Below are 20937 nucleotides of genomic sequence, written 5' to 3' on the forward strand. Positions count from 1 at the left end.
GGCAATGGAAGTTTCTGAATACAACCTCCAAGTTGGCAAACAATTTTATGTAAGAAAACTCAAATCTTGCTTCACTCTACAGCCAGGAGGTAAATCCTCCATTTACTCAGGTTCATCTATATCGAGCCTGATTTGTTCTTACATGTATTCCAAATCAATTCAGGAAAATTATTTCCTTGTCATATAATGTAACTTTCTGAGCTCTTCCAATATGTGCTTTCTAAAAGTATGTGCACAGAAATCTAGAGGATACTTTAGTCAATTCTCCCCCGATTACATGAACATGCAAGTCGTGTATCCCAGTTTGAAGATGGTTTTCTCCACTGGTTGTCCGAATTATTTTTCATCCCTACAAGAATTTCTAAAGGATCGGACCTGTCCCTTGAGCATGTAACCCTATAAGTGGTATTTCCTTTCAACTGTGTATAATGCCTTGGCATTCAATACTTGTTTGTCTGCAACCTTACAGGTACCTTTCACAAACTCCCACAACTCTTCAATGGGATTGACTTTGTTCTTCGTCAAGAAATCCTTCACCATCTTGGATCTGGGACATGGAGTGCCACCATGCATAAATGTTTCATATTTGCGTACATCAATACAGGCTTTCAGCTGATCCTGCAAGACTTTGAAATATTTAGGATCATTCATGGTGGTATATTGGGTGGCAGGAAAAACAGCCAAGATGTTCCAGCCTGGTTAAAGCACCGGGCCAATACCATCATCTGGCTGGGGGAATATGTTTCATGGTCACACTAGGTACATTTGATCATGCATCAAATCTGTTTCCGCCAGTCCTTTGGACATAGACCATGTGTGATACAAACTATTGCACCATTGATTTATCTGAATGTAAAACTTTCATGCAGTCTTATGCAGTCAGCAAAGCTTGACTACATGTACATGTACTTCATCTCCAACTGCCTTGATCAGAAGGGATTTACATGTACATGTAGGTTTGTGTGACTTGATCCTAAATTCAATGCTCAAATGGTGAGATGTGATGGTGCTTACACGAACAACAAGGGTTTCTGGGGGTGTGAATTAACACCAGCTGTTTTCAGCTGGAGTTTCGTTGATGGTTTCCTCATTTACCTGTTCCTCTCCCTGGTTGCTAGGGATAATTCTGACCTTAACACACCTCTAAAACCTTTTTTCAGTGTGGGGTAGCTTGATATGGACCCGATGGGTCAGTCCGTTCCAGGTTCACACAACCTGCATTATGTGGACCTATTTTGTTCACACAATATGCACATGCCATACAGTGAACTTGTACATGTACATGTATGTACGGTAAGGTAGGCACACACTCAAATCAGCCGGAAATTAAGCGTAAAAGTTCATCATGGGAAAATCTTGGCTTATCTGCCCTGTGCAGTTACAGCTAATATAAACCAGAACTGTACAAGCAATCACATGATGCAACACCGGAAAGGCAAAAGTGCCGGTCCTTAGTTGTCAAGAATGGTAAAGTACATATACACATGTCACTGCAGTACTTTTCAAAGTTTAAAAAAACAAGCGAGGTCACGACGAAATTGCTAATTGTCATTCCTGCAGCCAACTCTATTTATGCAGTGACTTCAACATTAAACTTGTGCTGTGCTGTGCTGTGCATGTGCATACGGAATGGATAGATTATAGGCATGTACAGGGGCGCAAATCTATACTGGAAATGGGGGGGTGGGGGAATTGGGAAAGGTAGGGAATGACTGCCCAGCCATGGAAATTTGAAATGCGGATGGGGGAACACCATAATAGGAGTGATGTTCATGATAAAGATGAACTGGTAAATCTATAATGTGTATTAAATTCATTCGTAGAGTCTTACATTAGAATGGTACATTTACGGCTTTTTAAAAATTGCTTTCCCTTTTCAGTGATATTGCAAACATTTTAGTTGTTGGGAAATTCCGAAAAGTCTTCACAATCCGCTTAAATTTTTTTGCTTATCCCAAAAAGGTGGGGGATATATACCCCATCCCCCTGGGATTTACACCCATGGGCATGTACATGTAAAAATAAAATCTTGATGGAGTCAAAATTTCTTGGCACAAGTCTACGCACCCTACAAACTAGCTGTTTCCAACTGGAAGTATAAACTGCAAAATATAGTGCATTTGGAGACCCACTTTTTCCAGACTAGTCTGGTGGATTCAATAGACTTTTCAGATGTTTTACAGTTTCAGACTTTCCCTTCTGTGTAAGCTTTACAGCGGGCACACTACTTTTTGAACTGGGACATGTCAAATGTATCGAACTTTGAGAGCGGTACCGGTATGTCAGTGTGACAGTTGCTAAAGGGCAGAGGCAATGCAAGTTTCTGAATACAGTACTTACAAACCTCCAAGTTGGCAAACAATTTTATGTGAGAAAACTTAAATGCTGCTACACTTTACAGCCATGAGGTAACTCCTCTGTTGATTTAAGATTCATCTATATTGGGTCTGTTTTGTTTTTATTCCAAATCAATTCAGGAAAATTATTTCCTTGTCATATAATGTAACTTCCTGAGCTCTTTCAATATGTGCTTTCTAAAAGTAGTTGTAATGCACAGAATTCTAGAAGACTCACATTTAAAGTCAAACCTCACTTTAATCAATTTTCTTCCGAGTACATGTAAGTCGCATATCCCAGTTTGAAGATTTTTTTCTCCACTTGTTGTCCGAATTATTTTTCATCCCTACGATAATTTCTAAAGGAGGATCTGTTCCTTGAGTACATAACCCTATAAGTGGTCTTCAAGCTCCTTATTTAGTATCATACAACCATCCCCAGCTTCACAATAGGCTTGGACTGAACTGCATTTTTTTACTACCACGATATTCGTAATACTGCAATATTCACTAACATCATGATATTCTTTGAAGTGGCTATTAAGCGTGCGTCACCAAAAAGAAACAGAGATAAGCAGAGACATTCACTGAGAATGCCAGCAACTACTTCTGACTTCCAGTTGGACTCTAACTAGCAACAAGTAGGCCTTCACCAGTACCACAAACACAATGACGGGCGGGGGGAGAATAAAACTTCAAAGGCCTTTGACTGGTGGATCAGCAGTTGTTTAAAGTTTCATGACATGTTACCAAGTCCAAGTGTCAATGTAGACAATAGACATGATACTGGATGACTTGAACCACAAGAGATGGAGAGAAATAAGACAGTGGCTTTCCTATATTTTCAAAGCATATTAGCAACAATACCATGGTGTCAAAATTCTGTGAGGTATTTGCCGATATTTCGGTATTTTTGGACCACCAGTCGGTACTTTTTGGAATGGAAAAAATACTGCCACTATTTGATAATACCAAAATACTGTCCAAGCCTACCTCACGGGCATTCTTGTCAGGAAAGTTCACAACAAATCCTACCACACCCACACATTGTTCCAATGTAGAATATTGGTTGAAACATGACATACATGTAATATCTATGTTGAATTAATGTCAAAACAACAATAGGCATCAGAACAAGTGGAAACATGACTTTGGTTCGACGTTGAACAAGGGTTGAAACATGACAAACAGTGTATGTGTACTTTCACTGTTGAATACGTCTTGTGCCCACTGTTACCCACTGAATGACACAAGTTTTTAAGAAGCATCAAACCCATGGACATTGTAAAGTATGGAAAGAACACTTGTTGATTGTTATGATGTGGGATGTGATGTTTTGGACATCCTTGGGTACGCACGCAGCAACCTCGCCTTGGGCTCAACAGGTACATGTACAGGTACATGTGTGCGTCCCTTGCCGGGGTTTCTCACAATGTCAAGTCCCACATGACACAGTCAACATCACCCAAGCATGTGCGCAACCGCAAATGATGAGTCCGTATTTCATGAAGTTTGAATTTCACTTGACACCGGCTCAGCTGCATTCTTTGTCACAGTGCCACATCATGCAATGCGTGCCACATGCATTGCTAGTTATGCACACACAAGGCACATACCACAGACATATGGCTACAGGGGTGTTTCATAAAACACAAGGTAGACAGATCAAAACAAAGTCTGTAGGAAATTTATCACGTTTCAACTTTGAGTGAGTTTCCACAAACAAGTATGAAATAGAATAAAATTATAGGAGCAGTTTTAAACAAACACTGCTACATTCAAAACTAGCCAGGAAACTGGTACCAATAATGGAGGTTTGTCCATATGCCCCAAAGGGATTTTAAATGTGCAAGTTAAACAACTGGGTCAAATGATTATTCCCTAGTTTAAAGGTAATAGTACTGTAAAGGCTGACCTACATGTAATTGAAATAAAAACAAAATCACATGATGATGTGCTGGAGTCCTACAGTGCATGTGTATTAGTTGTTATCAGTTACAGGTTAGCTGTACCTTACCCATTTCTGCCCTTTAGAATTACTCTCAAAAACCGGGTACTTTAAACTTCTTTACTGATCACTCACTGTGGAGGTCATGGACCTTATCAGATACAGGGGCCAAATGCATTTCAGCAGACATGAAAAACAAACAAGTATGGGGTGAGTACAATAGCCTTTGAAGGGCTGCCTGGTCCACTGTGAAGGCAGGGGGGTTCAGTTAAAATAAGTCAAAAAAGTGGAGGAAATGAGACAGAAGTAAAACCAGCACATGCCGCCCTGCACAGCGAAAGTTGCTAAGTCAATATGGATGCAAATTTGAGAGAGGACACTGAAAGGGATGGGCCTAAAACATGAAAGCCCACAAGCATACTGTACCTGTCCAGTGTATAACTCTGTTCCTTCTCAACAATAAAGACACTGCCTGATTGGGTAGCTGGCAAGTGGCAACCTTATCAAATTGCCACTGTCTGAATGCCAAAAGTTTTGTAAGGACATCGTTTACACTGGCAACAGACTTTTAACTTGTTCCAAGGTCACTAAGGTACTGCAGGTGTGTGTGCATTTAAGACTAAATTTGAGAGAGACACCATACATGCAGATCATGTGCGTGGCATTGTTAACCAAATCTGGATGAAACTATCGCTGCTAATTGGACTTGCCAGCGATGAGGTCACAATCACAATTGAAGGGAGCGGTAGGATAAAGTTGGTGCATATTGTGGGCCGGAGGGCAGGAAAGTGCCAGTAGAACTTGTATTCACAGGTACTAAGCGAAATGCTACAGTTAAGTACTACGTGTAAATGTAAATAATTAACATTTTCGGTGCACAGCAAAACTGTACTTTTGATCTTCAAAGAAAGCCCATGAAAAAGAAAATCCCAAAAAGCGCCCACTAAAAAAAAAAAACAAAAACACTAAATCTAACCTGTGGGGAGGGGAAGATGGCATCTGCAAGCACAAATGTAATGAAAGAGGTAAATGCCAGGATGGGAGTACTTTCAAATGTAATGAAAGAGGTAAATGCCAGGATGGGAGCACTTTCAAATGTAATGAAAGAGGTAAATGCCAGGATGGGAGCACTTTCAATATTCGGTTGCCTAATGCTGCTGTACCTCCTAAACTCAAAATGCCAATTCTTGAAACAACTCAAAACAAAACCTGTCACTCAAATAAAAAGGTGTGAGCAGATTCAACAGTATATATATATTCAGACATTTCTTTTCTAAAAGTTTACGGTACTCAATCCGGCAAATTACCGGGGTACATGTACCCGTTGGTTTTCAGGAATATAGCAACCAGAAAGTACATTTACATGTACATGTGTATAACAGCATGTATACTGACTTGTTTGAAACACTTCATGTACATGTGTATAATGTCATATGTACAAGGTACTCACTTCTTGAATTTTTTGGCATATCCACACTAACAAAACTGTCATACCAGCCTGTTGGCAGCCTCCAACAGGCAACATAAGACCTAAGCAACATTAACCTAAGTGGCTGGTGAGGTGACTATATTGTTCCATATCAGACTGAGGGTAGCATGACTATTAATTATTTGGGGAGTGTGACAGTCAAACTATGGCTACACGTATTTTATTGCTTTTGCTCTTTCATTGCTTTATGTTGTATATGAACAAGGAGTTAGATGTACCTAGCATCTTATCATAACGGTGCAACATTTAAGTGATGGAATTAATAAATGACTACACGGTAGGCAGGACCATGGGTTCTAGTTGAAAAGAGAGGGCATGTACGGTATGAGGGTATTGCTACTTGGATCAGTCAGGCTGTAGTGGGAATGGTCTAGCTACTACGATGATGGGATGATTGACTGGACGGGGCCAGCGGCGTGTACCAAGTATGTAACATTACTGTTCAAAGTAAAATGTGGTGTTGACTGGGTTAAGGTACTACATCACTGGCTCAACATACAAGTAGATGGGAAGGACCGGGGCTAGCCAGCAGAACTAGTGCACCGCACAACATGGGTGTGCCCGTCTTGGTTGTGTCCGTCATGGGCAATGGTTAGGTTGTAGGGATGCTACAGGTACAAGTAATAGAGAACCCTGGGATAGTTTAGACTACACTAGATTCAAGCTAAACGGAAGTTAGCTGGACATTCATATAGTTAACCATGCACTTCACCATGAGAACGGTATCAAGATACACAACAATTGGTCCACCACACTATGCTTGGTTTAATTTGCAAAGCACAAGGAAATTTTGGTCTGCTGCAATTGGCCATCGATCTAAGGACATACATGTAATGAGCACGGCTGAAGGACTCAACTAACTCCCTAATTCAATCTTCCATCTCAAAAAATCACATGAATTCCTACTTGGGTCATGTGTAAGAATCTAAGGTTTCTGTGTAAAAAGGTGAAACACAGCGCATGTACCACATGTACAAAATAACAAGTTACATGTATACGTACCAGAGTGCAGCATGTATAAAAGTGGTAACACAATCATTTTGAAGAATGAATGACAGTTACATGTACACATTCAACCTAGCCAAACAGGCATGTGGAGGCTACGTGCAGATTTCCACCATTCCAAATTAACCGCTTGACACCAGACAATGTAAACACACAATTTTCCTTATTCCACGGATGACACGCACACTTGTCTAAGAATTCTTTTCATTTCCGCAGCTGACGTATTAACAATTTTCCTTATTTGTTCCACGGATGACAGGCACACTCGTTTGAAAATTCTCTTTTCATTTCTGCAGTTGACGTAATCACGCATTGTGCTTGGTCGGATCACGGACCATTTACACCCTGGGTGGATCAAAGTGCAGCAGACGGCCCTACACGTGAACACTGCTACTAACTTACACACCACACCATACACAACAAAAGAACTAATTAATGACCTGATTTGTTATAAACTCATTTGCTAGGGAGAAAAACCACTCTTACAAAAGAGTCAAGGTTACAAAATTCCAACTAGCAACCCCTTTGTATTGCAATTACTGAAAAAAACCACACATGGCTAAGGGTGACACATATATGCTATCGACTTTTTATATGTGAACCAGTCGATGTCTGGACATGCGGCACAGCTTTTACCAGGGCAGTTGAAAAACGGTTGAATACAAGAACTCGGGGGGGGGGGGGGGTGGGAATGAAAATACTCATGCCTAAATTCAAATTTGTGCCTCCCTACATATTTTATGGACGCCAGAAATATTTTTCTGCAGCAGCTTTTTCTGGAAAGAAAACCTGACATCAACAGGTTAAGCACATTAGTCACAAAGACGATGAAGCAAGGGAGCATGCCGTCATGCCAGAAAGCAGCATTAAAAAAAATACTAGGACACTGGTGTCTCAGCTAGGCTACTGCATATGCGTAATTTAGCAAGTGGTCTGTTAAAAGATCCCCAAAACAGTATACTGTACATGTACATGTAATTACATGTGTGGTAATTGACTACAGTATAAATGGGACTTTTTCTCAGGTTTTTTTTGTAACAATCGCTGGTGCTCCTTGTAACAATGAGAAACTACAAATTGAGTGTCAAATATTTTGTCTCTTAACAGACCTAATCATTCAATCTGGACCTTTGCTGTTAAATCAAATAAACTAAGACCTTCCACAAAAGGACTACCTCCCTTTAGCTGCCAGTCTGCAGATTACATTGATACTGGGGAACCTTGCACAATGGGATAAGGTTTATGTATGATTAGAGAATGCAAACCCAAGGACAAAACCTCATTAACATGTTTACAGAAGAAAAATTATTCAAGTGTCAACAGTTTTTGACCTTGATTCCAACGTTACACAATCATTTAAAGGTGCAGTTAGACCCACTTGAAAGTTACAGGGCAACTGCACAAGCAAAATCTGAGGTACCTAAACTCCCATTTAATTTCATTTATCAATTTTTGCAGATAAAAGAAGTTACAATCAAACCAAACAAAAACACAAAAGTTGACAAGAAAGAGAGTTTAGCAGCCCCCCCCCCCCCCCCCCGGATTGTGAAAAAGCAAACTCAATGACCGTCACACTGCTCTCCTTGGTGCCATTTAAACCATACAAAGAAACAAATACTTGTATATTGCACATGATAAACAGGAATGGGACAACATATGACCCATTACAAGGAATGGTAAGCAATGAGATGACCGTTGTGTTTTTGAGGACAAACACTGAGCTGTTGAAGTTGGAGAAAAACGAGGCTGTAATCGGCAGGAACACTGCTCTATAAGCCACAATCCTATGAGTAGTAAAGAAGATACATATACATTGATATAAAAGGCGCACATTTAATGTCACTTGATTTCTGACCCTGATGACGTCATGATCACATCAGGTCAATTTTCGTCTATAACACTCCCATTACTAGCTACATGTACATGTATCTGTAAAGTTTCAATCCAATGAGAAACATGCTTTGGGAGATATGAGGCTGAGAATGCATCTTTAATGTCACGTTACTTGTCACATTAACTCATCATAATCAAATCAGGTCAATTTTCGTCTTTAACACTTCCCTGTCTAGCTATCCGTGAAGTTTCAACCCAATAGGACAAGGATTTAAAGGATACACCTTTAATGTCACAGGACTTGTCAAATGATGAGGTCATCATCACATGATGTCAACTGCAAAGTTTCAATCCAATGGGACATACACTTGAGGAGATTGGTGGTTTTAAAATTTGTACCTTTAATGCCATCTCATGTGACACCCGATGACGTCATTATGACAAGTTTCATTTAGGACCATCTGTAGCTGGTGGGCTAAGAGTGTGAACTTAATATATAGTCAATCAGATCGATAGAAGTGCCAAAGTCTGCTTGGTGAAAAATGTGTACAAAACATATGGGGGAAAATAAAATACATGTATTCAAAATTCTATAATAAATCATGTGATGATGTCACAATGACATTATACTTATATGCTTCTAGGTTTGAAGGGGATCGGCCTTAAGGAAAGGGTAAAAGCTGTGTGTAGAATGATCCCGTGTTATGTCTATGAGGGAAAAGTGAAAAAAGAGGAATAAAAAAAAAAGCTTCAGAAAAACAAAAGCTGTTTTGGCCAGTGTCCGAAACAGCTAATAAAGTGTATAATTCCATCAGTTGGTGATAAATCAAAAGAAAATTATCTCTGATTAATTTACCGAGTCACAGACAAAACACAAATGATATCAATAATACTTAACTTTAACACAGACAAAACATGAATAATATACGAACACACAAAAAAGAAAGATCACAGAGAAAGAGAATACCTGCATTAAAAATTATTTAATTATTTAATTTAAAAAAATGCTTAACACTGTACAATAAAACATTTACAGTGTAATGCTAAAATGTGTGCATGCGTATTGCACGTACAGTAGGAATAGGTATAAAACTTGGAGAATTTGTATCAAATTAAAACCACAAAATCCATATTGACAAAATAGCATAAAAACCCACACAATGGGCAAAAATGTATAAAAACTGGAATAAAAAAATAATCAAACCCACACAATCCCCAATAAAAAATGTAATAGAAGAATATTAAAAGAATTAGTATTGGTACCCCAAACCTCGAAGTCAAATATCCTAAACCAAAGGCCAAAAAACCCAACACAAAACAAAACTTAGAAACATAAAACTAAACTCAAATTCCCAAAAAATAAGGCAAATTCCTAAAAACCAAGCAGCAAAAACGTAACACCACAATGAGCCAAACTCCACCCAATCAAACCCAACTAAACCAACAAAACAAAAGAAAAATCATTCCCAATTATTACTCATTCCCAATTATTACTCATTCCCAATTGTTTGATGTTGCAAACCTCTTTTCAGGCTTAGTGCTGAGAGAAGCTATCCCTTTCCCTTAAAAACTTACCCAAAATGGCATGTTGGCTGTTGTGAAAGTGTCATTTTCATCACCCACTGACTGAGATCTGTCAAAGACGTATGAGTAGGGCTGAGTGCTTGTCACTGTGCCATTGTCATTGAAAGTGACATTTTCTCTTGGTAGTGACATTCTGCATTGACAGAGCCAGAAAAAAGAAAGAAAAAGGTTCTAAAATGCAGGGAAAACATCAGGATTACTTCAAACAAATTTGATAACTCTGCTTACAACAGGTTAATGTATGGATGTTCATATTCTGTCCATGTGCACATACATGTACATTTACACAAAGAAAAGCATAGTGAATTTAATGTAATAAATGCACTGCCATAACAGCACATTCAGATAAAAATGGGTCAATTCAGCATTTTCATATATATGTACATGTACTGTACCTTACTCAGATTGGAATGACATTTATGGATATCATTGGCCTGGCCTTTATGAGAAAATTCCTGAAACTACGGTGTACAATGTAAGTTTAAATTTCAATAATTGTAAACTTAGCCAACTTAAAGTAATATTTTGATAGATTCTGAAAATCTGGGTGAAGAATGACAACTTTTCCTTGATGGGTATCCTGTACAATGGATGATTTCAATGCCAAGCACAGTTCAATGTACTGATTACTGTAGAAGCTGCGCTCAACAGCCACAAATGCTCAGTCAACGCTATGCTGTGGTGATGCTACTCTGAAATATTTGGATGCCACAAGTGATATAATCTTTAGTTCAAGCATTAGTACTACCATTATGTTGACAAAGTGCATTAGAGAAAAAAGCAAATGAAAAATCTTACTCAGAATGGCTAATGCCTGAAGATTTGAATGTAAGTAGTGGTACTACTAATTGATAAAACCATAGAACAAGGAACAGACTGATCACTTACATAAATGCAACGTACTTTTTAAAACCAGTTCTTGTTAACTGTTCCTCTGTTTCTCATTTAACTTAAGAATTTAAAAAGTTTAAAACAGTGCACTTTTCAAAGAGCGTAGTTTACACTAATAGTTTTATAGTATAGTTTCTTACAGTCAAGATAAAGAAAGAAGTTGAGTAAAACATCATTTTTCCAACGTAAAAGTAATGTCATTGACTCAAATTTCAAGCATAAATGGCAACCCATTTTCCTCAGAACATGTTGTGTACACAAACCCGTGGCACTCACTTGTAGGAATAAGGTCCTATTTCGACAACACTTGGTCGACCTCCTTCCAGCACCTCCTGTGGATTCTGAAGATCCAAGAAGTAAAATTTGGTGTAAATAGGCAGTGTGGGATCTTTCCACTCAGGGTAGATGGGTGACTTTGGACTGATGACCATCATCTGAAGAATGAAAGAAAGAGAGCACACATCAGGGGATAAGCTATGTGTTAATGTAGAAGGATCAGTGAGACTGATGCCGCACACTTAGAATGGGTCCCTTTCAGGTATGATAGTTGATTGTAAAAAAAAAAAAAAAAAGGGAAAAAATTCCCAGCAGACCAACTAAACTACATTGTACAATGACTACTTACAGAAAACTGAAAATGGAAAAGAAAGGTGAACAAAATCTAAAAACCCCATTACATGTACCGGTACATGCAACAAGCAAAATATAATGACTGTGCTACATTGTAAATGTACAGGTACATGTACATGTACAATGACAAAAATGTTGGTTACAAGCAAATTTATGCACACATGTACATGTCCATGTGTACATACATACAATGTACAGTACCCAGTATATGTTGAAGAAAAATCAGCACCATACGGTATTTGTCACAAGCAATGTCCACTGATCCCCTGGCATTTTGATTGGTAAATGCATGTACCAGTAGCTATTTTGTCATGTTTGTGGTGCTTAGCCAATTTTTTAGGCCATAATATTTATTTTCAGGAGAAATGGTCCTAACCATATTCTTCACAGTGAATCGACAAAGTTGTGTACGCTTTTGGGCAGATCGTAAATTTAAAGGTACCAGTACCTAAGAGTATTTGGTACATATTCACAACGTCTGCAATTTTCAGGCAAATGAAATTCCCTAGGGTAACAAAGTGAACAAAACCCACTTGTTTAGAAAAGAACTGCACTGTACATGTACCAGTACATGTATCTCAAGTGAAAATGACCATTTTTCAAGATCTGTAATTTTGGACAGTTTTTGCTTGAATTTTATCAGGAAAAAATGTTTTTCTTAAAACTGGTCAGGCCTTAAATTCCTCGAATGTGTTCACAAAAACGAAAATATAGTCCTACACACAAAATCATATGGCTACATTTTTAGTCATGGTGAAATCTTAATTTAGCACTGAAATTACATGTACTTCAGAAAACTTTCAGCTTTTCAACAGATATTGATGGGGATACAGATGTACTCTTTAAGACTAATGTGGAACAAAATGAATTTTAAGTACAATAAGTGCTTGTACATGTACATGTACTTGTGACTGAAGATAGGTGTCAGCCAACTGCCTCAGGGATAACTGCTGGTAGGGGTACTGGTAAATTCCATGCATTATTCAAAATTACATACTGTGGCTTCATGTGGTTTTAGCAGGGGAGAAATCGGATTCGTAGAAAGGGGGCAATCTACATTGTACATTTGACAATTGCATAGTGAACTCAATCTTTGGAGCTTATGCTTGGCCGACACTGTGAGTCCATAGGTTGTAGCTCTATGGTGAGTCTAACTCCCAGACACCCAATGAACTTTTGTGGACCCTACATGTACATTAATAATGACTGATTGCAGGCTTCCTGATGCACATTCCTTACAGACATGTATCCACGATGTGCATTGTATGCCACTTTTACACTGCAGGTCAAATAGCAAAACAAATTTTAACAAATACATGTCTGCAAGCTCGATTCAAGTGAGCAGGTTACGGGGTACATGCAAACCTGTTTACCATTCAATCTTGCTTCATATACAGTACACGTAGGTTTGTCTGGAAAATGAAAATTATGAACCAGACGCAAGCTTTACAGAATTGCATTACATGTACATGTATGTACCCTGTACATGGACCGGTACCACTGAGCACTGTTTTCCTCTCCACAAAATATTTCCTGAGACATTTTGCTTCCGTGTAATTACTGCTCCCATTTTTGAAGGGTGGAGGATATGAGTGAGTTTCAACCATACACTCATCGCAGCCTGGCTCACTGTGTTTCTTACCTGTGTAATGTTGGTGTGAAACATTATTATTTTCACTATCAACATTCTGAAGCCAAGTTAACGTAAACGAGAGAATTGACTCTACATTACGGTTAGGTTAGTCAATGTTTCTTTGTGTTAATAGCTTAATGTAAATCTATTCTTCCAGCTAAGGTTCAAACTTGTCGATTGTCTTAAGAGTCTTGTTTAATGCTTCTTTTAAGTGTGTCAAGTGCTTAATGTAACAATTTTTTTCAGTTAAGGTTCAAAGTTAATTTTAGTTTACAATAGGGGGATCCCTACTCGACAAGCATTGCTTTTGGGGGATCTCCATCCACATCATTATGATTAACTCCGGAACAAAGTTATACAGTGTATGCATGTATTGACAATGTGTCAAGTGATGTGGGAAAAATAATAAAGAATGAATGAATGAAAAAGGATAGCCAACCATATATGTTAGAGAGTTGCAAAAAATTCCACATTTACAGGACAGGTGTGAAAAAAAAACCACGTAAAATTGTTACTTGACAAATGAATCACTTTTTGAAGTATCGGCAGATCTAATGTCTTCTAAACCAGCACAGTTTATTTTTCTCACAAAAACAGGTAAAGAAAAAAGCAATGCACTATATACATTGACTAATTTTAAAGGTTCCTTGCTTTAAGCAATGACAGCCCACACAATCTGCTTTTGTCGGAATGACTTGCGTAATATGTACACATACATGTACATGTATGTACATGTACAATGTACACTGTACTAGCCCCAGGAATGCATACACATACTGAACACTGTGCACGTACACTCTACATGTATATGCCAGAAGTTGCTACCAACTTTCAAGATGTTTGGCAGGGGTTATCAGGGGCAGGTATATTTCATGAGGAGAGTTGAAGTCAAGGGGCTTGACACTTTGATGGGCCATCCCCAAAAACCATAAAAAAAATACCCAGTCCTGAAGTATTTCATGTCAATGTATGAACTAACATGCACAGCTAAAAAGTTGACATCAACATGTAAATGCTAACTAGCAGGGCGACTGAGGACGTCTGCAAACTAGTGCAGTGATGGCTACATGTATTCTCCTTTCAACAAATAGCTGAAACGTGAGAGCATTAATCAATTAATAAGCCATGTTGAATTGTTTTTCCTGAAAGACCAGCAGAAATCAGCAGAAAGTTAATTTTATGTAAAACCAGACAGTCGATGCATACATGTATGGCTACCTGCAGTGTTAAATACATGTAAGTAGTAACCTTTAAAATAAGTTTTTAACTTGTTTAGCTTATCCATCGGCAATTTAAACTGAAACGCACAAGTACCGGTATATTTTTTGCTTTACAAGACACAAAAATACATGCAGTCCTACCAGCAAATAACAAACAGGAAATGTGTCAGGTTAGTATTAAGAACATAATTTTCAAAAAAGGTACATGGACCTTTTTTTGGGGGGGGGCAACTTTTTAATTCCCCCTTTTGGGCCCCTTTTTTTTCCCTGTTAGAAAAGCAAACATACCTGATCTAAAATTGTATCCATCAGAGCATTGAATCCAAGAGGGATGGCCACTGCCCCAATGATGACCATCAAAACACCAATTGTCAGGACAATGACAAATGTCCGAGTTCTGAGCCTGCGAGCAAAGCTTGTGACGGTCATGATGTCTGTGAATCGTGGCTGGACCTCAGGAGAACTACCCTTGACCAACTTTTTGATGAAGATGATGAAAGTACTGTGCAAAGTGCAGCTATAAATATAATGACGGGGAACAGTACAGCAATCAGACCACACTGCAGTGCAGATCATCCAGGCAGGTCATCCACAAGCAGACAATCCCAACTGAAGTCAGGTTAGTTGCACAATGCGGGATCGGTGACATCAAGGTGCCTGGACACATCCTTTTGCTCCAAATGTCAAAGAGGACACCAATCTGTAAATACAGTGATAGCTTACTCAACCAATAAGGTGCTGCCATGTACGCATGTACTGAACTCCAACATGCAAATGTGGTATCTACTGTGTAGTTTAGTGGACCCTAGACACTGGCACGTAAGTACCTGAATGTACACAAAGCCCAGCTGCATCTCACTGTCAGTGTATGGATTCAATTACACAGGTATAGTATCTTTGTGTACAAGTTACAAGTACATGTAGTTGGTAAGGTCAAGGCAAACAATAAATAAAAGTACAACACTGTGGATAAACTTAAATTTGGCCAATCCATAATTTCCATTACATCTGTAACTGTTTAAAAGACTACTTGGATCATTAATGCTTTCCAAACTCTACTGGTACAAACTACATGTAATTAACATGTTGACTGCCTCGCATGATTTCAAAGGGGCATTCCCATTTGGCAAACGTTGTATGCATGCGCGCATATTTAATAGATCTATACATTTCACATGTCTACTTGACAATGAGCATTTTACAAATGAACCGGTAGGTCCGGATCCTCCACACTGCCAGCAGCGTAGTTGTTGTGTTCTAGTATTGCCAGTGTATCCAATTTACATTACAATATCAATATCCTATGAATATACTCATAGTAGCTGGTACACCCGTGACTACTAGTTTACTCGTAGTTGGCAGGCAATATGTTGATCTCTCTGTGCCATTTGGGAGATCAACTTTGTGCCACCTCAAAAGGTCCGACTGCAAACTTTAAACCATATTTCTATTCAACGTTTTCCAACAAAAAAATCACATGATTTTAAAGGAAAAAATGGCCCACTGAACAGGTGTACCAACTGGCTTATGAAACCTAAACGTAAGACACGTACTTGTTTCCCATTACATATACGGTAGTAGAGTCTGGTTAATAGGCTTTGATGTAAGGTTCGTTCATGTACAGTGCATAAATGTACAAATATCTTTGGCAGCATGGTTAACATCCTCGTAAACCTTAACTACTATTCCTGTACACGTACATGTACCATAAGCTTATACTTCATGTACATGCGCTATTGATGGCACTTCCTTCTCTAAAAAGCCACTTTCCAAAAAGATAACAAATCATTCTTGAATGTTATAAATATTCTCATTTTGCATTATTATTTTGGTCAGCTTCCTTCATCCATTACACTTGCCTCAAATTGGAAATGTTAGCACAAGAGGCATTTAAAATAAACTCATGACTGAGATCCATTTCAAGTTAAAAAGTCAAGTAAAAAAAGGGTCCCAGAAACTCACAGCTGCTATTTTCAGTTTGAAGGTCACCAGTATTTCAACTTGAATACGCCCACCAAGAATTGTGCATTTTGGGCATTTTCTGTGAAGTTTCCACTATGTTGTCAGCATTTAGCATACCGAAGAAAATACGTATACTTTGTAGTTTGCACTCAATACCAAGTAGTCCTAAATTGATCTGTGAAATTTTTTATCGGGAAAGAAATATGTCAGGTTGGTTTTCATGAATGTCTATGACACTATTGATTAAAAAAAATTAGTTATTGATTGATCATATTGACAAGAAGATTCATATACATAGTGACTGCACGGATGTTTAGAGATAATACTGCAACTACCAGTAATTAGCCGATCTTGATCTACAAAAAACTGATCAATAAAGTAAAATGTAACCTCAATAATGTGGCAGAAAAATATCCTGCATATAGACCCCTTCCCATGATATCATGTACAGTAACTACTGTGTTCTGGTGCTGTCTGCCATTTGGGGAGTCAAATTATACAGTGACACATACACAGAGACACAGACTAATTAGACGGTCTGGTAGCTCAGGTCGTGGCGGTACATGCAGCTCTACTAGTCAACAAACATGACACAACCTTGGTGTTTTAGGAGGTTTCATCAGCAAGTGGTCCACACTTGCATTGTTGAAGGCTGCAAAAACCAAAAAAGGGGTCGTCAATTTCGTTTCACCCTTTCTCTGCCGGATGTAGGGAACAGCGATGGGAAAAATGGATCCAGGCCATTAGATGTAGCGTTAAGTGTGAACCAACTTGGGTACCAAACTACCGGAGTCGGCTCTGCAGTGCCATTGTATTTCTGGGAAGCTTGTCTTGTTGAATAAGTATAGTTTGAGAAGGCTATATTTTGCCATTTGTAAATCAACATTGCTTTGCGGGAACTCTTTTGTACTGTTGCAGCTAGGTTATAGTCATCAGCATACAATCACCACTGGATCTTTTCGCTGGCTTCATCCACTCCCATGGTTTGGATGTGCAACTACAAGTAGATTTTTTTCATTTCCACACCTTTTGACACAGCAAACAAAGTTGCTACCCCATGTACCGTACATGAGAGCATACCTCAGTAACTCCTGCCATTTCAACAATGGTATACAACTCGCCGGCCAACGTAAGTTTGACAACCTTTTCTGACAAATGAAGACCAGAACTGTTAGTTGGTACACTTCTGCCATGCTGAACAGATTGACTGACAATTACCAGTTTTGATACAGACCCTTCCACTACACTACAGACGTTACAAATAATATTTTGAGTGAAACCATTTTCATGTACATGTACATGCATACGGTACACTACATGCAGCACAGTGCAGACAAACCTGTTGACTTTTTGATTGCCAAAATGACGCCACCCAGAATTTTGGTAGAATTATGGCATCATTAGCATTGAGGCTACAGTATACAGTTGCCATTTATGAGTCAGGGCAGTCTCTTTCTTAAAATCAGCCAGTATAATCTTCAAATGAAATGTTTGCATTTCTGACAAGTGCCTGGCTATTTATACTTTATCAAATAATTATTCAACAACCCCCATTGTCAAAATTAATGACATTGCCCTTTTGCAAAAGAAACAAGTTTTTTTAATCAAACATAAAATACCAGAAGCAACTTGAATTCTGTCATGTCTGTGTAGAGTTTGTCAGCTTCAAATACAGAAGGTACTACCAGCTTTGGTCAACATGGTCAATAGTCTGTTTGACCAAAACCTTTGTTCCTGAAGCCAATTTCGACAGAACACCTGTACAGTGTATGTCAAATACCTGAATACTGGTATACGACTCTTAAATGTGTGCTTTTGAGGCAGAACAGTTTTGAATAAATCAAACACATACTGGTACGTGTTTTTCCTTGCATTGTAAACTTTTAGCGCCATTCAATCCTTTGCATTAGGCTGTTTTTCCAGCTAATAAAATATGCATTTCACCTGCTACACGTAGAACACATTCTTGAGTGGCAAAACTTTGAAGTACACTGGAATACTCAAGTTTACATGTACATCATGTCAAGTACATTTTTAAATAAAAATCCTTAAGTTTGACTTGAAACTTGTTTATGAATAGGCATATTTCACTAATGGCTTTTTCTCATTTCAATATACTGGTGCACATGCACTTTTAAGTGGAATCTTTATGCAGTGTTAAGACACATTGTGTGAATCAGCAAAACACCACACTTTAATGTACATGTACATACTTAATATGCTTACCATACAAATGATTGTTGTCTCATGATTAATAAAATATTTGACCAGTGCTCAAATGAAGTGGTGGAGAATATAAAACTGTGCATTGCAAACCCTACATGTATGAAGTCATAGCTTTGATGTTCTGTACAATGTAGTCTACAGCCTTACTTTGTGCACTTATGAAAGTGAGGCGCCATAAGCCAGCCTGGTATTTTGTACCCTATCATCCTGGGACAATGACCTACATACATGCAATGGCAACCCTGGCCGTAGTATGGGGGTGAACAAAACAATGAAACTGATTCGGAGCTGTCTAAGATAAAAAAGACGAACACAGTGTGAACCTACACGTACAGTACATGTAGCTAAAATAGATGTACATGTACAGTGGTATACAGATTGATGCAGTATATATACTGTACATGAATGTACATGTACCTGCATGTAACAGGGAAAAATAACACGCTATGGGGGAACCCGCAAAACCATAAAAATCTCTAACTAAACCAAGGATCTGTGGGGGAAAGAATGCAGGAAACTGAATTAATAAGGACTCAGAAACCAATATTTGAATTAAAAAAAAAAAGGCCCAAAAGAATTTATTAACACTAACACTCCTCAGTCCTCCAACAGGTGAAGGATTGAGGAGGGTTAGGGTTAATAAAAAAGTACAGAAAAAAAATGCAAAAACCAAAAGGACTACAAGACTGAAAAGACTTAACACCAAAGACTAAAAACTTTAGGAAGACTAAAACCAACACAGTGCATCAAAACAGATCTAGTTAGAAGACTTTGACTTCAATCACTGACTCTTTAGATGCAGACAAAAACCTGAATCAAGAAGAAAAGCCCACTCCAGCAAGGAGGAACAAATACATGAACTGTGATAGTGTCTCTGCTGCAGGGCATGCTCTTGCTCAGAGCATGGGGTCAAGTACTTATATGGGTAGAAGCAAGGGCCAAAAAATGGGGAAACACAGAAAAATATGGGTGAACTCTAAACTAAAACTATGTATTTTATAGGGGAACTACTCCTATGCAAAGATGTTTAAAAAACTTTAACACATTTCTAGCTAATACCTTGTGATCCTGGGTCAGTGACCTTATACCTTGTGATCCTGGGTCAATGACCAACAAAGGACACATACAGTAATGGCTATCCTACTCCATGCCCATATCCACAGTGGATGAATGAACAGAATTAATGAAAATGATTCAAAAGAGTCTGAGATGAACGAGGTGAACACTGTGTACACCAGGCTAATTCAGATAGACATTTGTACATCATATGCTGCCTGGCAAACATGTGGCAAAAGGGCATTCAGCCCATAGGCCATTTGCATGTACATGTACATGTAGGCCTAGGCTTGGATGCCTCCCTAGCTTTTCAAAAACGTGCAATTTAAAATCAAAAATTAAGATTATTAAATAAAGTTACCTAATAATGCAGTCTGGAAATGGAAGAATCCTGTTATCAGGTTGGCTGAGATAGCAAGCATGGGGCCAAACTTCGTTTACAATTTTCTTACAGAGTTTCAAGTTTTCACAGCTGATTACTATCACGACTGGTTCTTACGTTATTGTAAGAAGAATTTTCATAGCCGGAAATTGGAAAAGTTAAGGTGGCTATTAATTAAAATGACAAGAATGTACAGGTTGTATCTTGAAATCTCAGAATCACAGAATTAACAAGGTGAATTAGGGGATACAATATTGCCTTCAAGCAACCTTGAATCGTCAACTGCGATTGGTCGATGGGTGATTGGTAATATTATTAGTTATCACACGAGCGCTCGTGGAACACAGAATAATGTAGTGCGTCTTTGTCCATTATAGCACAAGGACGAATTTACCTTCAAGCAAACTTGGCTCGCAGTAAAGCTGTTATAAGGGCTATGTGCGTTAAAGAGCAACCTCAACAGTGGACGAAAATAATAAGTCTTGCCATGCATGTAGTACTGGAATGTTTACTTGGAAGTTGGATCCCATTACATCTATGCCACATAAACCTAGATTCAGCAATATATTTGGTGAAAAAAATGCACTTTTGAGACCAGTTTATGCCAAGTACAATGGCTAGCTTTCGCGAAAGGAGCGTGTCATCATCGCTTCATTTACATGTACCGGTACATCTCATGAATACAGTTTTTCCAGGATTTTGTGGACGTAGTACCATGCTAACGGTAGGTGCATGTACCGGT

The 20937-nt window shown here is 38.5% G+C and overlaps 1 protein-coding gene across 2 annotated transcripts in view; it reads right to left on the reverse strand.

Annotated features, from left to right (window-relative positions):
• LOC110976726 (scavenger receptor class B member 1-like) overlaps positions 1-20937 on the reverse strand; it is a 36376-nt gene that overhangs the window by 13460 nt on the left and 1979 nt on the right. For both annotated transcript variants that reach the window (XM_022230259.2, XM_022230260.2), the window contains exons 2-4: positions 14858-15269; positions 11363-11520; positions 10187-10328 (exon numbers count right to left, since the gene is read on the reverse strand). In XM_022230259.2, the coding sequence (XP_022085951.2) occupies positions 10187-10328; positions 11363-11520; positions 14858-15145 (588 nt within the window). In that variant the 5' untranslated portion in view covers positions 15146-15269. The remainder of the gene's footprint in view (positions 1-10186; positions 10329-11362; positions 11521-14857; positions 15270-20937) is intronic.

Source organism: Acanthaster planci, linkage group LG01, assembly GCF_054643075.1.
Source record: "Acanthaster planci isolate LZ-2023a linkage group LG01, COTS_SCS, whole genome shotgun sequence".
Taxonomy (NCBI): domain Eukaryota; kingdom Metazoa; phylum Echinodermata; class Asteroidea; order Valvatida; family Acanthasteridae; genus Acanthaster; species Acanthaster planci.